Raw genomic sequence first — 21,708 nt, 5'->3', positions numbered from 1 at the left:
CAGCCCTCACTAGAGAGTAGAATCTCCACTATAGGCCAAAAGCCCAGCTAAGGAATTCTTTGTAGGCATGCTAAGTTCTAACCTTGGAACAAACAGATCTTTCAGAAGACTAACATGATCCCAGCACTGAACTGTATTTTATGGTCATGCACTAGCTTTCCTTACAGAATAATATCAGAAAGAGGCACATAACAGTCATTGTTATAGGACTATTGTTACGGATGCCTTTGACAGACTCTTCAAGGTTGTTTACCTACAGGTTCTCAGGAGAAATTAACTTTAAAACCAAGTTACTGAGAAGCTGTTAGGTTTATTACTCTATAAAAATAACATAAACCCTCAATCCTGATTATTGTCTCTTGTTTATATTTTTACTGTTACTTTAACAAATGTTTTTGTGTTGAAGATCCTCAAATGTTTAGAACGTAAATGAGAAAATAATAACAATAGCAAATTATTCCCAATAACTTCAAGCTTTACAGATCATCTTGTATTTAGGGATGATCACTCTTTGAAGCCAAGGAAAGCATGAAATTTGTTTTGCTCAGTGCACAAAATAAAAACTACCACCTCCATCTCTACGACCACTCACCTTCCCTTGGGCACTTGCAGAATGAACATGAAGATCGGTGTCCACCAGTGCTGGCCTTACACTACAAGGGAAAGGAAAAGAATTCAAATTGACCCCCCAAAATTTTTTTTTAAATCTTACTTATATCCAACACAGCAACAACTGCCGAAAAATGAAAGAAATAAGCCATATCCCAGATCACCTTAAAACCTAATCAGTCTGATGTCTTCCACTCATCAGAGCTGACATAGACTCTGATGAGCTGCTGTTTGAGAGCTGCCTCTAACAGGGTATATGGACCTTGGAGCAGCCCCAAATGCTTTTGCTCTGGACAAGGATTTCTACAGGAAGTAAAGTTGACTAAGAAAACTGGACTACTAAGTGGTTTATAGGATATACTGCCCTAGAGCTGTTACCACTCAGTCTGCATCCAAAATTTGATCCTGAACTGGTTATGACAACCCTATTCAGGCTTGGCTGGAACTGAGAAGAATCCAGTGATCAATTCCTTTCTCAAACACTGATTTTAAAAAGGGCACGGAAGGAGGAGGAAGATCCATAAGTAGTGTCTCTGGCAGCTATTCTGAGGATATTAAAAGGAAAAGTTACATTCACTACCCTAGAACAAGGGAAGAGACACTTTGCATTGTGAATGTAGTTCTTCTTATCTGAACTTATGAACAAAAAGGCAAGTCTATCATTGCCCAGCCCCAAACACAGCCCCAAACCTGAACTTTTGCCACTGAGCTCAGAGTGTTAGAAGGGCAGAGTTGACTGGTAAGAAACCAAAAGAGCAGGAACCATGAAAAGGATTCTGTATGAGTAGGGCCTTGTAGGTTGAGTAAAAGATTACCAAATGGAGGAGGAGAGAATAATAATAAAAGCAGCAGCAGCTAATGATTAAACAGCACACAGCATGTACTGGGCTTACTTTACTTTACATGTGGTCATTTACTGATCCAGACAACTATTATCTCCCCAATTTGTAGATAATGAAACTGAGGCCTGGAGAGGTTAAGTCACTTGAGCAAGGTGATTAAAGTCAATTACTTTATTGTTCCCTTCTCTGTAAGCAGAACATACACACAGCCCTGCCCACTGTCAAGTGACTGTGGTGCCTCCCTGTAGGGTGAGTGACTTCACTGTCAGCCTTGCCACATGTCTTGTTTTGGTCAATGGAGCATGAGTGAATGTGATCTACACAGGTCTGGCAGAAGCTTTAAGAGCCAGTGCTTGTGTAGATGAGCATCCTGTTCTTTCCCTTGGCCAGGAGTCCCGATGCGGGACTAACTCCTTCCACCTGGGTCCCAGACTGAGCGGCCCTGAAGCCGAACTGCAGCAACTGCCCACAGCCCCTGGACATGTAATGTGAGTGAAGAATATGTTTGTCAATGTAAGTCACGAGGATTTGAGGGCTATTTGTTATTACAGTTGGCCCTCCATATCCACAGGTTCCACATCTGCAGATTAACCAACTACAGATCAAATATATTTGGGGAAAAAAAATTCCAGAAAGTCCCAAAAAACAAAACTTGAATTTGCCACATGCAGGCAGCTAGTTACATAGCATTTACATTGTATTATCTACTATAAGTAATCTAGAGATGATTTAAAGTACATGAGAGGATGTGCCTAGGTTATGTGCAAATACTACATCATTTTATACAAGAGACTTGAGCATCTGTGGATTTTGATATCAGCAGGGGGTCTTGGAATTAATCCCCCACAGATACCACTGGATGACTGTACAGCAGAGCTGTAAGTGGGGGAATCAGGATCCTAACCTGAGTAGGTATAATTTAAATACCATAAAATTCATCAGTTTTAAGTGTCCAATTCAATGATTTCTAGCATATCTATAATACAATCATCACCATAATCTAACTTTAGAACATATTCTTCATCCCAAAAAGAAACCTGGTGGAGTCATCTCCCATTCTCACCCCCAGTCCTATAGAATTAATCTTTTGTGTCTGGCATAGTTTTTTCCCAGTTCATTCATGTTGTAGCACCTATCAATACTTCATTCCTTTTTACTGCTAAATAGCATTCCATTTTATGGCTATACCACATTTTGTTTATCCACTCATCAGTTGATGGGCATTTGGGTTGTTTCTACTTTTTGGTTATTATGAGTAATACTGCTATGAATTTTTTAAAAAGTCAGTGCATTTCACATCAGGCCAAAGATCACATATGCAGGGTTGGCACCTCAAGTCTTCCAGAAAAGCACAGAAATTATAAAGTACCTCTGAAACAGCTGAACAAGTGGCCTGCCACTTTAGGGAACAATTTAACCAAGCTATTTTGTTCTTTCAAGCAATAGCCTTGGCAACAGCTATATAATTCTGATGTCAGATATTAACATTTTTTTCTGCTGGTTAACAGAAAATAGAGTTCAAAACTTTCCCTTTAATGCTAGCTCCCTCCGTCTCTGATTATAAAATAAACAATACGTGTGCATTATAGCTAATAATGGAAAGTTTAAGAGACAGGGGAAAATCACTCATAATTCTAAGACGTAGAGGCAATCACTATTAAAATGCAAAATGTTCTCAAAATTCTAATGGCCTTTTTTGCAGAAATGGAAAAGCAGATCCTCAAATGTATATGAAATTGCAAGGGACCCTGAGCAGCCAAAACAATTTTGAAAAAGAAGAACAAAATCAAAGGACTCACACTTCCCAACTGCAAAACTTACTAAAGAGTTACAGTAACCAAAACAGTGTGGTGGGCTTCCCTGGTGGCACAGTGGTTAAGAATCTGCCTGCCGGGCTTCCCTGGTGGCGCAGTGGTTGAGAGTCCGCCTGCCGATGTAGGGGACACGGGTTCATGCCCTGGTCCGGGAAGATCCCACATGCCACGGAGCGGCTAGGCCCATGAGCCATGGCCGCTAAGCCTGCGCGTCCGGAGCCTGTGCTCCGCAACGGGAGAGGCCACAACAGTGACAGACCCGCGTACCGCAAAAAAAAACAAAAACAAAAACAAAAAAGAATCTGCCTGCCAATGCGGGGGATGCAGGTTCGAGCCCTGGTCTGGGAAGATCCCACATGCCGTGGAGCAGCTGAGCCTGTGTGCCACAACTACTGAGCTCTCACGATCCACAACTACTGAGCCCTCATGAGCCACAACTACTGAGCCCACATGCTGCAACTGTTGAGGCCTGCGTGCCTAGAGCCTGTGTGCCGCAACAGGTGAAGCCACCGCACCACAGCGAAGAGTGCCCCTGCTCGCCGCAACTGGAGAGGGCCCATGCACAGCAACGAAGACCCAACGCAGCCAAAAAAACAAAAACAAAAATGAAAACCAGTGTGGTACTGGCATAAGGACAAAAATATAGATCAACAGAATAAAACTGAGAGTCTACAGAAATAAACCTATACATCTATGGTTAAATGATTTCCAACAAGAGTACCAAAACCATTCAACGGGGAAATAATAGTTAATAGTTAATTCAACAAATGGTGCTGGGAAAACTGAATCCACATTCCAAAGAATGAAACTGGACCCTTACTTCATATCCGGAACAAAAATTAACTCAAAATAGGGCCTCCCTGGTGGCGCAGTGGTTGAGAGTCCGCCTGCCGATGCAGGGGATACGGGTTCGTGCCCCGGTCTGGGAGGATCCCATATGCCGCGGAGCGGCTGGGCCCGTGAGCCATGGCCGCTGGGCCTGCGCGTCCGGAGCCTGTGCTCCGCAGCGGGGGAGGCCACAACAGTGAGAGGCCCGTATACCGCAAAAAAAAAAAAATTAACTCAAAATAGACTAAAGATCTAAATATAAAAGCCAAAACTATAAATTTCTTAGAAGAAAACATATGGGTAGGTCTTCAAGACCTTGGCTTTGGCAATGGTTTCATGACACCAAAGGACAAGCAATAAAAGAAAAAAAATAGGGGCTTCCCTGGTGGCGCAATGGTTAAGAATCCACCTGCCAATGCAGGAGACACACGTTTGAGCCCTGGTCCAGGAAGATCCCACATGCCGTGGAGCACCTAAGCCCGTGCACCACAACTACTGAGCCTGCGCTCTAGAGCCCGCAAGACACAACTACTGAAGCCCGCGCTCTGTAACAAGAGAAGCCACCGCAATGAGAAGTCCGCGCACCCCAATGAAGAGCAGCCCCCGCTCACTGCAACTAGAGAAAGCCCGTGCACAGCAACGAAGACCCAACACAGCCCCAAATAAATAAATATATAAATAAATTTTTTAAAAAAGAAAAAAAATAGATGAATTGGGCTTTATCAAAATTAAAACCCTGTGTATCAAAGGACACTATCAAGCAAGTTAAAGACAACACACAGAATGGGAGAAAATATTTGCAAATCACATATCTGATAAGGGATAAACATCTAGAATATATAAAGAACTCTTACAACTTTTTCTTTCTTTTTTTTTTTTTGGCCACACCGCACAGCTTGTGGGATCTTAGTTCCCCAACCAAGGATTGCCACTGCAGTCAAAGCACCAAGTCCTAACCACTGGACCACCAGGGAATTCCCAAGAACTCTTACAACTTAACAAGAAGACAGAGGGGAGGGATATATTGGAAGATTGGGATTGACATACACACACTACTATATGTAAAAGAGATTAACTAATAAGGACCTACACTGTATATAGCACAGGGAACTCTACTCAATACTCTGTAATGGCCTCTATGGGAAAAGAATCTAAAAAAGAGTGGATATAAATATAACTGATTCACTTTCCTGTACACCTGAAACTAACACAACACTGTAAATCAACTATACTCCAAAAAAAAAAAAAAAAAAAAAAGACAACCTAATCAAAAATGGACTTGAATGAACGTTTTTCCAAAGAAGATATACTAGTGGCTACAAACACAAGAAAAGATGCTCAACATTATTAGGGGAATGCAAATCATCCTCATACTATTTCACACCCGCTGGTGGTTGTGAAACAGTTTGATGGCTACTATCAAAAAAAAAAAAAAAAAAAAAAAACAGGAATATAACAAATGTTGGCAAGGATGTGGAGAAATTGGAACCCTCAGACAATGTTGGAGGGAATGCAAAATGGTGCAGCTGCTGTCTGTGGAAAACAGTTTATTGGTTCCTCAAAGAGTTAAAAAATGAAAAGTACCATATGACCCAACAATTCTACTCCTGGGCAGTTCCAAAAGAACTGAAAACAGGTTTTCAAACAAAAACTTGCACGTGAATATTCATAGCAGTCTTATTCTCAATAACCAAGAAGTAGAAACAACTCAAATGTCCATCAACTGATGAACAGATAAACAAGATGTGGTATATCCATATAATATTATTCAGCCATAAAAATAAATGAAGTACTGATACACACTATAACATGAATGAACCTTGAAAACATGCTAAGTGAAAGAAGGCAGACACAAAAGGTCACATAATATATGGTTCTACTTACATGAAATGTTCAGAATAGGCACATTCATAGAGGTAAAAAACAGAATATTAATAGTGGTTTCCAGAAACTGAGGGAAAGGGAAATGGGGAGAGGCTGTTTCATACATATGGGGTTTCCTTTTAGGGTGATGAAAAAGTTCTAGAATTAGATAGTGTTGATGATTGCACTTCACTGTGAATGTATTTAAGGCTACTGAATTATATGCTTTAAAATGGTTAAAATGGTAAATTTAATGTTATGTGTATTTCATCACCTTTTAAAAAATAGTTAAATGTTTTCCTAAATTGACAGCTTAAGGTACTACATCCATGAACTATGAATACTTTGGTCAATGACAATCACAGCTATCCAAACTGTATTCCAAAATGTAAAGCTAAAGCTTTTACTTAATTTTATCAAGTTCTACAACACTTTTAATGAATCTTGGTTCAGAAACTTTATATAGATTTTTCAAACTTATTTTATTTTTGAAACTAAATAGTAGCAATGAAAAATGACAAAATATATTTTCATGCTCATTTGCAATCAAACTGCACTTCTAAAAAGAGTATAAAAATTAAAAAATAAAAAAATTTTAAAAATAAAAAGAGTATAGCCCAAAATCTTTATATATGCCATTCAAGAACAATATGAAGTTGAACAGAGGAAAAATACCATGGTACCTAAAGTTCTATATCCTTGGAAACCCCTGAATATCCAAAAAAAAATGTGTACCTCTCACAGAACCAGCCTCTTTATATACATCATTCCAAACACTAATAAATCCTCTTTACCCCAGGAAGGGTAACTTGGGAGAGGTTATAAGTCAAAGGACTGTTTTTCTTTCAGTTCGTAACCAACAGAAAGCATGGCATATGTCCTTGGGAAAAGGTCTCCAACGACAGGCCCAGAACCCTCTATGGCCACAGGCAGTAGCTGGGAAGCAGAAATTATAGATGATCTTGCCCTGACCTCCAGTTCATCCGAAGTGAACCAAGGAAGAAGAGCTTTGCCCTTGGCAATGCATACTACACCAGGCAGCATTCCTGTAGACATGGAGGACCTGTGATGCTGGATCATTACTTCTAAGGAGAGGAATTCTTGGCACTTACCCGTTTGCAGTACCAAAAATCCAGGCTTGGTACATACTCAAGGGTGACCTCTTTGTCATGGATCGTTAGAGTTCCCTGTAAAGACAAAGACAGAAGCCATCAACATTAACCTTTGGAGAAACAAAGAGACAGGAAAGCACAGAGAGCCTTTCCAGTCCCTAAGTTGAAACATTTTACAAAGAGTGGGCTTATTCATCGGCAAAAAGAAATGGCTGTTATAAGCCACAGACTTGGGACAGTGTGGCAGAGCAAGCTTAAGCTTAGGGAAAGGGAATGGGAGAAGGTGAAATCAGTCTTCAGCCTTGGCTCCTGTGGGTTGGGGTGCTGTCTTTGGGCAGGTTAGGTCCAGTCTACTCCTCCAGAGGTCATGTAGTCCCAGCACGTCCCCCACCTGGCTAGGGAGCTAGCACACTGTCAAGAAGCAAACTTTTTCCTTCTGAAGCACAGAGGCACAGGAGCCCTCTCAATTATCTTCTTTTCCATGGCTAACTCAAATCCCCTTGGTGAGGTAGTAAGGGCTCTTAACTTTGGTGCCTGAAAACTTTTTTTGCAATACTGCTGCATGGCAAAAGCACCAAAAGAAAGAGGTACAACACCGAAGACAGGAAGAAAAGAGGAATGTGAAAGCTTCACGGCAGGTCACATCCTGAGAGCAGGAAACTGAATGGCTGGTGGTGGCAGCAGTGGTGGTGGTGGCGGTGGTGGCAGCAGCATCACTGTGGCTTGGAGCCTTCAGAGTGAGCTGGCCATGAGAACTGAGGAGCAACCATTGGCAAATAAGCACTTTGGGAAAGCCTGGCACCAGAACAGGTGGGAAAAGGGGTTCAACAAGCCTGCAGTTACAGAGCTCCTTTGCCTCTGCATTTTGGACAAGACACGAATTCTTTCACATCAAGAAAAAAATAAATTTTGTTTAATAAACACTGGACAGCAGATATGTGTTAGAGCAGAGGAAAAAAAAATCTCTGCCTACTGACAAGGGACCCTCACCCACACTTGCAAGTGAACTAACCGAGGATGCGACTCTGGAACTAGCCCCTGCGCTGTGTTCATTCTCCGCCCTCTAGGGTCCTCTGTGTCTCCTCAGACAGGGCTCTGAGTTATACAAGGCATTTCTTTGCAATTGGACCTCAGTTTCTTGCTTGAATCCATACATCTGTCAAATAATGCTTTACCTCTCTGCTTTTCACACCAAAAGAGTCAAGAGAAATACATAGAATAAAATTATTGTCTTGTGAAAACAAAACAAAACAAAAAAAAAACCTGCCCACCTACCTAAGTCCTAGAATTTGGTCTCTGAGAAACTGTTTCATGGTTTGTTCTCAAGGCTAGAGGACAATGATAATAAAAATTTGCTAACATTTTTTAAGTGCTTACTCAGAGCCAGAAACTGTTAAGCATGTTATCTCATTTAACCCCTAAATGATCCCATGATCATTATATCCATTTTACAGATGACGAAACATGCTCAGAGAGGCAAGGTTACCCAGCTGGTGAAAGGGAGAGGCAGATTCACTTCTGGGGCTGTAGATAAGGGACTGCCTGCTGCATTTGGAAACTCCTGCTCACTCTTAGGGATAGGTAATCTGCTCTAGGAGCCAATCCAGGAAAGAGAAAAAGCTCTGCAGACAGGGAGGGTCAGGGGATTATCACTCTGCCAAGCTCTACCTATACAGGAGGTTGGTCAAGATGATACCCTTTCACCCAGAGGCAGTATATCATGTCATTTAAGAATATGGACTCTGGGTCAGGTTCCCTAAACTTGCATCCTGCCTCCACTCCATGACCTTCAGCAAGGTCCTTAACTTCTCTGAGCTTCAGTTTCCTCATTTGTAAAGTAGGAATAACAGTACCTACTTCATAAGGTGGTTATGAAGATTAAGTAAATTAATACATGTCAAGTGCTTAGCATGGGATATAGTTAGGGCTCAATACCTGTATTTCGAGCCCTAAGTGCTAGAAAAGGACTAGTCACTCATTCATCAGATTAGTTACTCACTTCATCTTACTTGCTTGTCAGGTGATAATACTTCATACTCCATTTCAATCTACTGAAAGACTAAGCTTTCATAAGGGAATGGTCACTGCATGTCAGAACCTGTATCTTTATGACAGCACTTAGCATAAGTTTTCAAATGCTGGGCCAAATCTGATCAACCAGGCTAAATCTTGCTGGTCTTTTATTATCAGTACCAAACTCAGTACTTGGTACAGAAAAGGAGCTTAATAAGCAGTTATGGAATGAAAAAAAGACTGAATGGATCCAACTATCCCTGGAAGACTGGAGTGCTTTAGCACACAGTGGCCCTAGAGGAAGGTACTGCTGTCATGTACACCTGTACACCCAGTCCATAAAACATGTGGGTTGCCATTTAAACAGTGAACAGTGCCATCAGAAAACAAGGCACTACTGTGAATTGCAGTCAATTGCAAATTCTGATTGCACCACTTGGAGGCATCAGTAGACTCAGGAATTCCTAAGGCAAGGAGCACGTTATACTTATCAGATAACAAATATGATGTTCCAGAAGCCGTTGATGACTTTCTGTAGAGGCTAGGGAACTCGCCCTGCTAGGAGTACTCACAGCATACCAATTTGAGAAGATTACCTTCAATTCATGTGTTACAAAGGCATGCATGATTTTTTTTTTTGGCAGCACCACGAGGCTTTCAGGATCCTAGTTCCCGGACCAGGGATTGAACCCGTACCCCCTGCAACAGAAGTGCAGAGTCCTAACCACTGATTTCTTATTCCTCAGAGCCCCCTACAACTAAGGCGGCCCTTTCTTTTCAATCTGCACGTGGTTAGACATGAGGCTACCAGACACCACTGCTAAAGAATACAAAATGGTTGTTAAACCCATCACTATTGAAGAACAGAGCCAACTGATTTTTTATAAATTTATTTATTTATTTATTTATGGCCGCATGGGGTGTTCTCATTGCGGTGGCCTCTCTTGTTGTGGAGCACGGGCTCTAGGCATGCGGGTTTCAGTAGCTGTGGCTCAAAGGCTCTAGAGAGCAGGCTCAGTAGTTGTGGCGCACGGGCTTAGCTGCTCTGCGGCATGTGGGATCCTCCCAGACCAGGGCTCAAACCCATGTCTCCTGCATTGGCAGGAGGATTCTTAACCACTGTGCCACCAGGGAAGCCCAGGAGCCAACTGTTTTAATAAGAATAAACAGACACGGGACTTCCCTGGTGGTCCAATGGTTAAGAATCTGCCTTCCAATGCAGGGAACACAGGTTTGATCCCTGGTGGGGGAACTAAAATCCGACTGCCTCGGGGCAACTAAGCCCACACCCCGCAACTACTGAGCCCATGCACCACAACTAGAAAGAAGCCCACGCTCCACAATGAGGAGCCTGTGTGCTGCAGTGGAGAATCCCATGTACTGCAACTAAGACTCGATGCAGCTCAAGACAAATCAATACATAAATATGTTTTTAAAAAAATTCTAAGAAAAAAAGAATAAACAGACACAAAAAACTCAAATGAGAACAATCAGGTTGATTTATGTTTTGATTCCCCAGGTGTTATCATACAGAGGCTGCCCAGATGTACCAAGCACAGGCATGACTTATATTGTACTCCTCCCCATTCCTGCCAGGTTTTTTGTTCAGATTTCATAGAGTAAAGATATGCCAGCGTCTCCTAGGGAAACAACCTGTGGGGAGTTGGATTAATAAGTGGGTAGGATGATTTTGTAACTTTCTGGTTGACCACTTTTAATTGTCTATTACCTACTACCTTCACACACTAGAATTTTTATTCATCATTTGAATTATTGGGTTATTTATTAAGCCACTTGAAGCAAAGGTACCATGAAGACAAGTCTGATTAACCACATCTGGCTTCTAAAGATGTATCACCATATATTTGAAGGTAAAACCAAAGACACCCCCTTTCTCAGTCGTGTTAGATTAGGCGTAAATTAGATTAAAACCTGCTAGAATCCTCCCAAGCCCAAAGCTCTCACTTGACAAAGTCACATATATGCGTCCCTAAGTATATTTCAAAGGGTCTTAACGTGAAGAAGCTGCAAGCAGCAAGAGATAATCACACTCCTGAACAGCAAAGCAAGTCCTTACTCTCCACCTCAGGGACACTAGAGAGTAGCATATTCTGGGTCTGAGGGGTGCTAAATTCAACATTCACATTTCCATTTCCCTTTTCATCTGCTGCTCTTGGAGACTTCGTAACTCCATTTTGTGACTGTTAACCTGTGAAAAGGACTTGGGTCAGAGAATTGAGACTCTATCGTAACTTCCAGCTGGTTTATAACCAAGCCCAAGGATTCTTAAGGTACTGGGGAGGTACAAGAGAAAATGGAAAGGAAAGAATGTTTCTGGCCAGCAGCTTTGCATCTTTTCTGAAGATCTCCCACAAGCAGAGTCACAGTTATACTCTGTATTGAGAATATGATTGCTGTGTGACATAAAAGATCACCCCAGGGCTTCCCTGGTGGCACAGTAGTTGAGAGTCCGCCTGCCGATGCAGGGGACATGGTTTCGTGCCCTGGTCCGGGAAGATCCCCCACATGCCGCGGAGCGGCTGGGCCCGTGAGCCATGGCCGCTGAGCCTGCGTGTCCGGAGCCTGTGCTCCACAACGGGAGAGGCCACAACAGTGAAAGGCCCGTGTACAGCAAAAAAAAAAAAAAAAAAAAAAAAAAAAGATCACCCCATTCAAGTATGGAGACAGACAGGATCAAAGGCAGGGGGAAAGTATGTGAGCCTTGTGAATACAACTCACACTGAAAAATGAGCAAGCCCTCTTTGCAGATTTGTGCTTCTTCCAAATACAGGATGGGAGAATCAAGTTACTGGTGGTTGAGAACTAGTACTGTCTATCAGAGATAGTAATCTTTATTCACAAAGCAATTACAGTTTATAAAGGCATTCTTCACAAATGTCATCTTGATAAATCCTCACAATAGGACATATGTAATACCTATTTCCACATGGGAAAGTATGGCTGAGATACATGAGCACCCTGCCCAAGATTACAGAGCTAGTTAGCAACTTATACGGGACTGAATGTCAGGTTTTCTTTTCACCATGTTGCTTTTCTTTGTTTTTAAACTTCCAGGGTGTCAGCCAACGCATAATACTTGCCACACCAAAGAGGTGGCTTCTCTACTGAAGCCCGCGTGCCGCAACTAGTGAGCCCACATGCTGCAACTACACGTGCGCCTAGAGTCCATGCTACACAAGAGAAGTCACCGCAATGAGAAGCCTGCGCACCACAATGAAGAGTAGGTCCTGCTCGCCACAACCCAGAGAAAGTCTGCATGCAGCAACAAAGACCCAATGCAGCCCCCCCCCAAAAAAAGAGGTGGTTTCTGATGAAAAGGTGCACAAGGTAAGTCTAAAGAAATTTACAGGCAATGGCCCCACAGGGAGTTTTTAGAGAGACTGCCATAAAGACTCTTTCTTGATAGCATTGCCAATCTTCCAAATGGCCTGCTCAAGGTGCTCTTTATGTTCTTAAAGCACCTACAATTACTTTAGGTGCCGTGTCTAAGACAAAGAGGGCTGCTAGTAAGTACACTACTAGGAATTTCAACACCAACAACCATCAAATAGACCTGCTGAAAGAGTAAAGCAAGAGGAACACAATAACAGGCTTAAAACAGACGTATCTCTTGGTAACTGTGGGAGACTGCTTCCAGGACCCCCACGGATACCAAAATCCAAGGATGCTGAAGTCTCATCTAAAATGGTGTAGTAGGGCTTCCCTGGTGGCGCAGTGGTTAAGAATCCGCCTGCCAATGCAGGAGACAGGGGTTCAAGACCTAGTCCAGGAAGATCCCACATGCCGCAGAGCAACTAAGCCCGTGAGCCACAACTACTGAGCTTGCGCTCTAGAGCCCGCGAACCACAACTACTGAAGCCCCTGCGCCTAGAGCCCATTCTCCACAACGAGAAGCCACAGCAATAAGCCCGTGCACCACAAGAAGAGTAGCCCCCGCTCACTGCAACTAGAGAAAAACCCGTGTGCAGCAATGAAGACCCAATGTAGCCAAAAATAAATAAATAAAATAAATTTATATAAAAAATAAAATAAAACAAAATAAAATGGTGTAGTATAGCTGGCCTTCTGTATCTGCAGATGCAGAACCTGTGCATATGGAGGGCTGACCATATGTCATTCCCCTCAGTATAAAAGGGTAGTTTTGGGCTTCCCTGGTGGCGCAGTGGTTGAGAGTCCGCCTGCCAATGCAGGGGACATGGGTTCGTGCCCCGGTCTGGGAAGATCCCACATGCCGTGGAGTGGCTAGGCCCGTGAGCCATGGCCGCTGAGCCTGCGCGTCCGGAGCCTGTGCTCCGCAACGGGAGAGGCCACAACAGTGAGAGGCCCGCTTACCGGGAAAAAAAAAAAAGGGTAGTTTTTATAGAACTCTTTTGCAAAGCAGCTAGGCTCATTCCTTCTGGTACGAGGATATGTTACAGTTCAAACATCTTGTAAAACTCAGTATCCCCAAAGGCCAAAACCAGAAAGAGACAGAAAGAGAAAAGGAAAGGAAGGAAGGAGGGAAGTAGAGGCCAAAAATCCTGAAGGAAGTACACAGAATGCTCTGTGACACCTCTAGCTTGGTCCACTGACTGCCATGTACCCTCTGCTTAGAATGGCCTTTCACCCAACAGAAGCTGAGTTGCCCTCTGAGCAACCAGGAGGTGAGGCCCTGATGGAAACTCCACCAGAAACAGAATAGCACTTGAGGGTCCAATTAATACTGAGGAGCAAAAATAGAACTACCATATGACTCAGCAATCCCACTACTGGGCATATACCCTTAGAAAACCACAATTCAACAAGAGTCATGTACCACAATGTTCACTGCAGCTCTATTTACAATAGCCAGGACATGGAAGCAACTTAAGTGTCCACTGACAGATGAATGGATAAAGAAGATGTGATACATATATACAATGGAATAATACTCAGCCATAAAAAGAAATGAAATTGAGTTATTTGTAGGGAGGTGGATGGACCTAGAGTCTGTCATACAGAGTGAAGTAAGTCAGAAAGAGAAAAACAAATACTGTATGCTAACATGTATATATGGAACCAAAAAGAAAAAAATTGGTTATGAAGAACCTAGGGGCAGGACAGGAATAAAGACACAGATGTAGAGAATGGACGTGAGGACATGGGGAGGGGGAAGGGTAAGCTGGGACGAAATGAGAGAGTGGCATGGACATATATACACTACCAAATGTAAAATAGCTAGTGGGAAGCTGCCACATAGCACAGGGAGATCAGCACAGGGAGATCAGCTAGCTGCTCTGTGACCACCTAGAGGGGTGGGGTAGGGAGGGTGGGAGGGAGATGCAAGAGGGAGGAGATATGAGGATATATGTATATGTATAGCTGATTCACATGTAAAGCAATTATACTCCAATAAAGATGTTTAAAAAAAAAAAAGATTAAGGAGCAAGGAGACACTGCCCTCTGGGTGGCTACTTATCTTGATATCTTTTCTCCTCCAGACAAAAGCACAACAAACATGTTTTCTAAAATACTCCTTGATAACACTGTTTACTGCCTGACCAGCTTATCTGTCATTTCCCAAGAGGACACAACCCACCTCTTGCTAAAACTAAAACCTTATTTGTGCTCTTTGAAGCAGTATGACTGACCTGTGTTTCACTGGGCTCTACTCACCAGGCTCAGAGTTGGTGGAAGTAAGGTCTCTGTTCCAGAAACACAACACAGGCGCTGACGACACAGGCATCTGGTGCTGAGAATATATTCCACCCACTCCACCAGCATTCCCTGCCATTCTTTTGTGTATTTTAAAGTAAGATCCCAGAAAATGCCTCTATCATTGTGAAAGAAAATCAGTGATCTGCAGTCTTGGAGATGATTTCATTAACTTAGGTCCTGGAAGACTTAGTATGGATAGACTCACCTACCAAGGGATCTATGAGAGACTTCTATTCTAAGAGTCATTTGAGTCAAAAACAAAGAGGCAAAATATAAACAAACAAATAAAGAAATAATCAAAACAGCCAAAAGTCTTTTCGTTCCTTGTGAGAAGATGAGGTCCTGTTACAGAGACTGAGACTGCCAGGCAGATGGGGCACTCAGCAAATTCCTTCACCACAAATATCTTACCATAAAGAAACAATTTACAAGCATCAGTTAACAGTGCTTAGAATAATCAAACAACTGTGAACCACTAAAATGCAAATATTTTTGAAACTTTCAGTTTGTTATAATTTTGTATGTTTTAGAACAATGTTTCAGCCAATGTTTATAAAGACCTCAGTTTAGTTACGATTTCCCTGATTATTCAATTATTTATTTCCAAATAAGGATATCATCTAGTTCTTAGTGGAAGTAGAAAATTAGGTTTGAACATATCTTACTGATATCCTCAGAATTCCTTTCAGAATTCAGGTTTCTATAACCTCCATTTTATTCTTTCATATTCTAAGATGACTATTGTTCTAGATCCCCTGGCTCTTTTCTTCTGGGAAAAGTGGACCCTAAATTCAACATATACTCATGCTTCATTGTCTAGGTCTCTAAACTGAGTCACTGTAGGGGAAGAAAAAGGAAGTTGCTAAAATCAATGTGGAAAATATACAGCTTCTTATTTTGCTTTGTTTGCTGAATAATGTTCAAACCATTTCTCTCTCATTTCTTTTTCTTACAGAGCTGACGACTGGAGGTAGCAGGAGCAGCCAAGAGAGCAGATGAGGCCCACAAGTCCTAAGACACTGCACAGGCCACACTGCTGAGCCTACCACAAAGGCTGCACAATATTCCCCAGGCATCCCCCAAAGAACCAGCAGCTCTTCTTCTGGCCTCACCATTGAAAAGAGATTATTTCTCCTGGCTCTTTATCTACTACCTCCCACCCAAGAATCTTAGCTCTCTTGAAGGTGGTCTCTATTAGCCTCTCTGGCTTCAGTGTCCTGGGCTCAGACACTTCAGAGAACCCTGCTAACATACTTTCTGCAGAAACAGGGCCTTGAAAAGATGAATAAAATACAAAGCTGCCAGACTTCTGAACACTCACTGTTCAACTGCCATTTTAGCTGAAGTAACCACCCACCATTCTTTATTTCTTAGTCAAAAAGCTATAGACCCAATGCCACTCTGACAGAAGCTACAAGACTAACAATGGAAGTTTCAAGTCAGAAAAGGTCCACTGGAACAAGTTGGATCCCTAACTCTTTTAATTAATTAATCAATTAATTTTTGGCTGTGTTGGGTCTTCATTGCTGCTCCCGGGCTTTCTCTAGTTGCGGTGAGCAGGGGCTACTCTTCGTTGCGGTGTGTGGGCTTCTCATTGCGGTGGCTTCTCCTGTTGCAGAGCACGGGCTCTAGGTGCACAGGCTTCAGTAGTTGTGGCACATGGGCTTAGCTGCTCCGCGGCATGTGGGATATTCCCAGACCAGGGTTTGAAGCCGTGTCCCCTGCATTGGCAGGTGGATTCTTAACCACTGCACCACCAGGGAAGTCCTCCTAACTCTTAGATCTACTCATTCTCACATGCAAATAACAGAATTATCAAACTTCAGCCCCTAATAAAAGCAAGGGATGGCTTTTCACATGGAAGATGTGCCCACATTAAATTAGTCCATACTGAGGAAGCAACATCTGCTGAGCTGTAATATCATGGCTGCCATTGCAACAGATACGTATAGAGAATGAGGGAATGATCTCTGCACAGGGCAGAAATCTCTGGTAATCCAGGAGTTTGGGAGAAGACAAAGCCAGCGGGTCTCTAACACTATCCCAGCTAGAGGTACTATCAAGTGCTACAAAGGCACAGCCTCTGGCCATGAAGAAACCTTCCTGGTCAGACCTTTATGCCTTGGAGATATAACAGAGACTTAACCCTTGGATGCCTTGAAACACTCTCAAGACCTAAGATACACCATCCAGTGTATTAAAAGGCATCCCTTATATTTGTTTGAAGACCACCAAAATAACAAAGATAAGTGATCATATAATTGAACATTTCTCCTCTTTATAAGAAAAACTGGGGAAAAAAACACATTAAAAAGGGGAGAGTTGGGCTTCCCTGGTGGCGCAGTGGTTGAGAGTCCGCCTGCCGATGCAGGGGACACAAGTTCGTGCCCCGGTCTGGGAAGATCCCACATGCCACGGAGCGGCTGGGCCCGTGAGCCACGGCCGCTGAGCCTGTGCGTCCGGAGCCTGTGCTCCGCAACGGGAGAGGCCACAACAGTGAGAGGCCCGCGTACCGCAAAAAAAACAAAAAAAACAAAAAAAAGGGGGGAGCCTTGAGCATTGTCAGGAAGCATCCTGAGGTTTCTAGCACACAGAATAGCAGGCACGTCTAGATTTTTTAGGAAAGTTCCAACTTCATGTTTTGTCCTATCAAAAGGCTATGTGGGGCTTCCCTGGTGGTGCAGTGGTTGAGAGTCCGCCTGCCAATGCAGGGGACACGGGTTCGTGCCCCGGTCCAGGAAGATCCCCCACATGTCGTGGAGCGGCTGGGCCTGTGAGCCACGGCCGCTGAGCCTGCGTGTCCGGAGCCTGTGCTCCGCAATGGGAGAGGACACAACAGTGAGAGGCCCACGTACAGCAAAAAAAAAAAAAAAAAAAAAAAAAAAAAAGGCTATGTGTCAGGCAATGCAAACCAATTTGACGTTAAGATGGTTAACGTTACAACACAGCTGGCTCCTCTCCAAAAGATTTCAGTTCAATACACTAAGATTATTTCTTCTTGTGGAAAGACTTCTAGAGTTTTATCGATTAAAAAATGCCTTTACCCTTTCCCTACCGCCTCCTCATCCCCCAAAATCAGTAGCCAGAACAGGCTATGTATTCATTATTCAAGACCAACTATTTTCTCACAGCAGACTAGGCATGGGGGGTGGTTCAGTGGTGAACAAAACCTAGCAATGCTCTCATGAAGATTATTTTTTAAAGCACTAGGACAACAAACAAGTACAGTTTTAAATAAATAAACAGCACATATCTCTATCTGAAATTCTTATCAGGAGAAATACAGAATGGAAAGTGTTCTTTAATATTGTCAGAAGTGAAGAGGGACAAAAGGAGAGTGAGAAAGTTTATGCTAAGAGGTCAACTGTGTGACACAGTTCACCAGGTATAAAGTGCACTGTGAGCAGCACATACAATGGACAAAGCTGGATGTGACCCAGAGAAGAGAAAATGATAAACCACACTTAAGAAAAGTGAGAGAGGCTGGCTTCCCTGGTGGCGTAGCAGTCAGGAGTCTGCCTGCCAATGCAGGAGAAACGGGTTCAAGCCCTGGTCCGGGAAGATCCCACATGCCCCAGAGCAACTAAGCCTGTGTGCCACAACTTCTGAGCCTGAACTCTAGAGTCTGTGAGCCACAACTACTGAAGCCCACGCACCTAGAGCCCGTGCTCCGCAACAAGAGAAGCCACCACAATGAGAAGTCCGTGCACTGCAACGAAGAGTAGCCCCCGCTCGCTGCAACTAGAGAAAGCCGCAAGCAGCAATGAAGACCCAACACAGCCAAAAATAAAATTTTTAAATTTATATTTTAAAAAAAGTGAGAGAGGGACTTCCCTGGTGGTCCAGTGGTAAAGAATCCGCCTTCCAACACAGGGGACGTGGGTTAGATCCCTGGTCAGGGAACTAAGATCCCACATGCTGCGGGGCAACTAGGCCCGCACGCCACAACTACTGAGCTCGTGCGCGTCAACAAGAGAGCCTGCGTGCCACAAACTACAGAGCCCACATTGCTCTGGAGTCCACGCACCCTGGAGCTTCTGCGCCACAACTAGAGAAGAGAAAACCCGCATGCCACAGCTAGAAAGAAGCCCGCGCGCTGCAACAAAAGATCCCACATGCCTCAACTAAGACCCGACACAGCCAAAAATAAATAATACATAAATCTTAAAAAAAAAAAAGAAAGAAAGGAGAGTAAGAGAGCCAGAAATAAATAAGATCAAGATATATTCTTTTTCTTGCTAAGATGGGCCTGGCAGAAATGCTAGTGCCTTCAGGAATGGGGCATTCTACTTCTGCCCTCTGTAAATCTTACAGTTTACATATAATAAGTTGTAGAATAACTCATACAGAAAAACTACATCCAAAGCTGCCTAGGTAAAATATGGTCTTTATCATACTATAACTTCTCTAGCTTCTGAATCTATTGATCTTTTACTCAAATTTTAGACACTGACATCAACACTGGTCTATTCCACATCATAAGCTTTAGCTACTAGTCGTAAGTCTATGTGACATTTAAAAAAATACAAAAACAGAAGCATACATTTTAATTATATTTTATTTATATAGTTTATTATTGTTTAGTATATTTATTATTATTATCAGGATAACTAAAGTTTGAAGAAATAAGTTCCATAACCTAAAAGAATTTGGAATCTGGTTCTTAGCCTGGAAAATTAAGAGACTACAAGTAGTCTCCCAATGCCTATTTGCTTCCTTTTTCTTGGAAGCAAACCCTTGATTTTTAACTGGGTACATGGCTGCCTGAAATAAAGAAGTCTTCCAGCCCTCCCTGCAGTTAAATGAAGCCATAAATTCTAATATACTGGACATAAGCAGAAATAGTACTTGCAAAGTTCAGGAACTATTCTTAAAGGGAGAACCATGTCCATTTTCATCCCTTCTTTTCCACTGGTCGGCAAGTCAAAGCGATGGCTGACACTCAAGCAGCCACCTTGGACAAGCAGGTAGAAGTCACAAGCTGAGGATGATAGGGTTACACAACTAAAAGAGCCTGGGTCCCTGATGATCATACCACCATAAGAAAACCTGGATGGCTTAGACTTCATTTACGGTAAAGAGAAATAAATCACCTCATTTTAAGCCACTGTTATTTCTAGCGTTTTGTCACTCACCAAATCTAATCCTAACTGATATAGATGCTTTTGGAAATTATTGGTGATAGGCAGAGGTAGGTATTTTGCCATAAAGACTATGAAATAAAAAGAAAGCTGTAAATTAGTTAAATAGTGAAACGAAAGATACAAAAAATGACAGTGAAAAAACTGCATGTTTATTCTGCCAGGCACCAATCCTGTATCTCTATCAGTTACCTAAAGGTCCTGCTGTCACTTCACACTCAACAACCATTTTGTCCCTCCCTTCCAAACGCCTTCCTTTTCCAAATGTTTTATTTCTGTTCAAGGTACTACCGTTCTTCTGACCTCTGAGTGGCCTCTGAGTCTGCCCTCCCTCTTGCCCCTCTGTCCAATATCCAGTGCTACCAAACCTCAGAGAGTCTTCTTTCAAACCTGACTTCTTCATTACATACCTGCTCCCAGCCCCTAGTGGAAGCCACTGTCTCCTCACATCTCAATTTCTGCTCCAGATTCTAAAAGACCTTTTCCTCTTCAGTTTCACCCCTCTAGTCAAGTCTATATACTACCACAAGAAGAGTTTCCCTATAGTGTCATTTTGACTTTGTTACATTCTTGTGGTTCCCTCATGTTTAAAGACTAAATGTAAGGCCCTTGACAACCTATCTTGCACTTTCCAAGCTATTCCTTTCACTACTTCCTGGAGTATGAGGACAAGAATCAAACAGAAACTTGGAAATTAGAACAAACAAGATGTGGCAACCTCTGTTAGAACAGAAATAGTATATTACTATCTGCTATCAAAGATAATAAGGTAGAAGCCTAATAGAAGTACCAGAATCTGGCAAGTCAAGAGGCTACTCAGGTTGGGAGGACAAGAGACTTCTACATTATGCAGAAACTAAAAAGATCACTAAAGGCTTATGAAGAAGGAATAGAGTCAGAAACTACTTTTAAGTTGTATTAATATCCAGAAACAAATATTTCTTTAGCACACCATGTGTTGCCAGTTATAGGTCTAAACCATTTAGGCAGGGAAGGAAATAAAAGTGAAAAAAAGAAACAGTCCCTGCCCTCTTGGATCTTTAAATCCAGAGACGTCTATTTCTGGTAACAACTGCTTTACTGTACACAGATCTTTGTTAGTCATGACCTGGGCACTTTGTCTGGTTTAGCTATTTACTCCTTTATTCCGTATTTCTCAGGGTTCCAGTGCTATCTTGAAACTACCTAAGCAAACACCTGACAACACAGAGTCCTGTTCCTCCCAAGCACTCAAAAGAGCCTCAAGGGCTTCCCTGGTGGCGCAGTGGTTGAGAGTCTGCCTGCCAATGCAGGGGACACGGATGATCCCACATGCCGCAGAGTGGCTGGGCCCATGAGCCATGGCTGCTGAGCCTGCGCGTTCGGAGCCTGTGCTCCGCAACGGGAGAGGCCACAGCAGTGAGTGGCCCGCGTACAGCAAAAAAAAAGAGCCACAAGAAGCATTTTCCTAGGCAAGGTGCTCAAACTAATGTTCTCTGATCTTAAAGAGGTCCAGCTGAGCTTAGAAACCAGATAGGAACAAACACAAACATTTTTCTGAGCTGGCACTCCTCCAGTTTATAGGGAACCAAACATATCCTGCATTGCTCTGGATTCACAGTGCACAAGAATTACATCGAAGAAGAAGAAAGAAAAAGACCTTTATATCTTTAAAATACCTCAGGAGGGGCTTCCCTGGTGGTGCAGTGGTTGGGAATCCGTTTGCCAATGCAGGGGACAAGGGTTTGGGCCCTGGTCCGGGAAGATCCCACATGCCGTGGAGCAACTAAGCCCGTGAGCCACAACAACT

General features: G+C 42.9%; 1 protein-coding gene across 2 annotated transcripts in view; it reads right to left on the bottom strand.

Moving 5' to 3' along the window:
- Positions 1–21,708, bottom strand: part of RBM6 (RNA binding motif protein 6) — a 108,755-nt gene that overhangs the window by 15,001 nt on the left and 72,046 nt on the right. For both annotated transcript variants that reach the window (XM_060109298.1, XM_060109300.1), the window contains 2 exons: positions 7,069–7,143; positions 593–653 (listed from right to left, as the gene is read on the bottom strand). In XM_060109298.1, coding sequence (XP_059965281.1) covers positions 593–653; positions 7,069–7,143 — 136 coding nt within the window. The remainder of the gene's footprint in view (positions 1–592; positions 654–7,068; positions 7,144–21,708) is intronic.

The sequence above is a fragment of the Mesoplodon densirostris genome, chromosome 10 (assembly GCF_025265405.1).
Source record: "Mesoplodon densirostris isolate mMesDen1 chromosome 10, mMesDen1 primary haplotype, whole genome shotgun sequence".
Classification (NCBI taxonomy): Eukaryota; Metazoa; Chordata; class Mammalia; order Artiodactyla; family Ziphiidae; genus Mesoplodon; species Mesoplodon densirostris.
Note: the sequence above shows the minus strand (reverse complement) of the source record. Positions and strands in the feature narration are given on the sequence as shown.